Source organism: Herpailurus yagouaroundi, unplaced genomic scaffold (assembly GCF_014898765.1).
Source record: "Herpailurus yagouaroundi ecotype Mexico unplaced genomic scaffold, PumYag 67424, whole genome shotgun sequence".
Classification (NCBI taxonomy): Eukaryota; Metazoa; Chordata; class Mammalia; order Carnivora; family Felidae; genus Herpailurus; species Herpailurus yagouaroundi.
The window spans coordinates 9,415-9,908 of record NW_024420237.1 but is presented as its reverse complement, the minus strand read 5'-3'; the positions used below and the strand labels follow the sequence as shown (position 1 = coordinate 9,908).

At 69.6% G+C, this 494-nt stretch overlaps 1 protein-coding gene across 1 annotated transcript in view; it reads left to right on the top strand.

The window, feature by feature from the left end:
- The first annotated feature begins 34 nt into the window (after positions 1-34).
- EFNA1 (ephrin A1) overlaps positions 35-494 on the top strand; it is a 5,884-nt gene continuing 5,424 nt past the window's right edge. The window contains exon 1 of the mRNA XM_040467315.1: positions 35-238. Within this exon, the coding sequence (XP_040323249.1) occupies positions 147-238 (92 nt within the window). The 5' untranslated portion in view covers positions 35-146. The remainder of the gene's footprint in view (positions 239-494) is intronic.

The following is a 494-nucleotide window of genomic DNA, read 5'->3' as shown; positions in this document are numbered from 1 at the left end:
GCGGGCGGCGCCGGCCCAAAAGGCGGAGTCGCCGGGCGGAGGGGCCAGAGCTGTGCGCGGTGCCGACTGCGCCGCCGAGACAGCCCGCGGGAACCCGGACCCCGAGGAGCCCCTCGTCCTTGCCCGGCCTGGCCAGGCCCCCCGCTATGGAGTTCCTCTGGGCCCCGCTCTTGGGCCTGTGCTGCAGTCTGGCCGCTGCTGACCGCCACACCGTCTTCTGGAACAGTTCAAACCCCAAGTAAGCCCCGAGTCTCCGCCCGGCAGCCCGGGCGCCCGGCTGGCACTGCCCACCCCCACCCCCACCGTGGCCCGGTTAACTGTCCCGGCCAGTCCCTGACCTGAGTCTTGGGGCCGTGACCAGAGGCGGGAGGGATCCCGTGGAGTTTCTTCCCCTCGCTTTTCCCCGGTAACTGGGACATAACTAGGAGTACCCCAGCCCTGGGCAGGAGCCTGCCTGCCAGTTACTTGCACTGGGTTCTCTCTGCCCTTCCTTT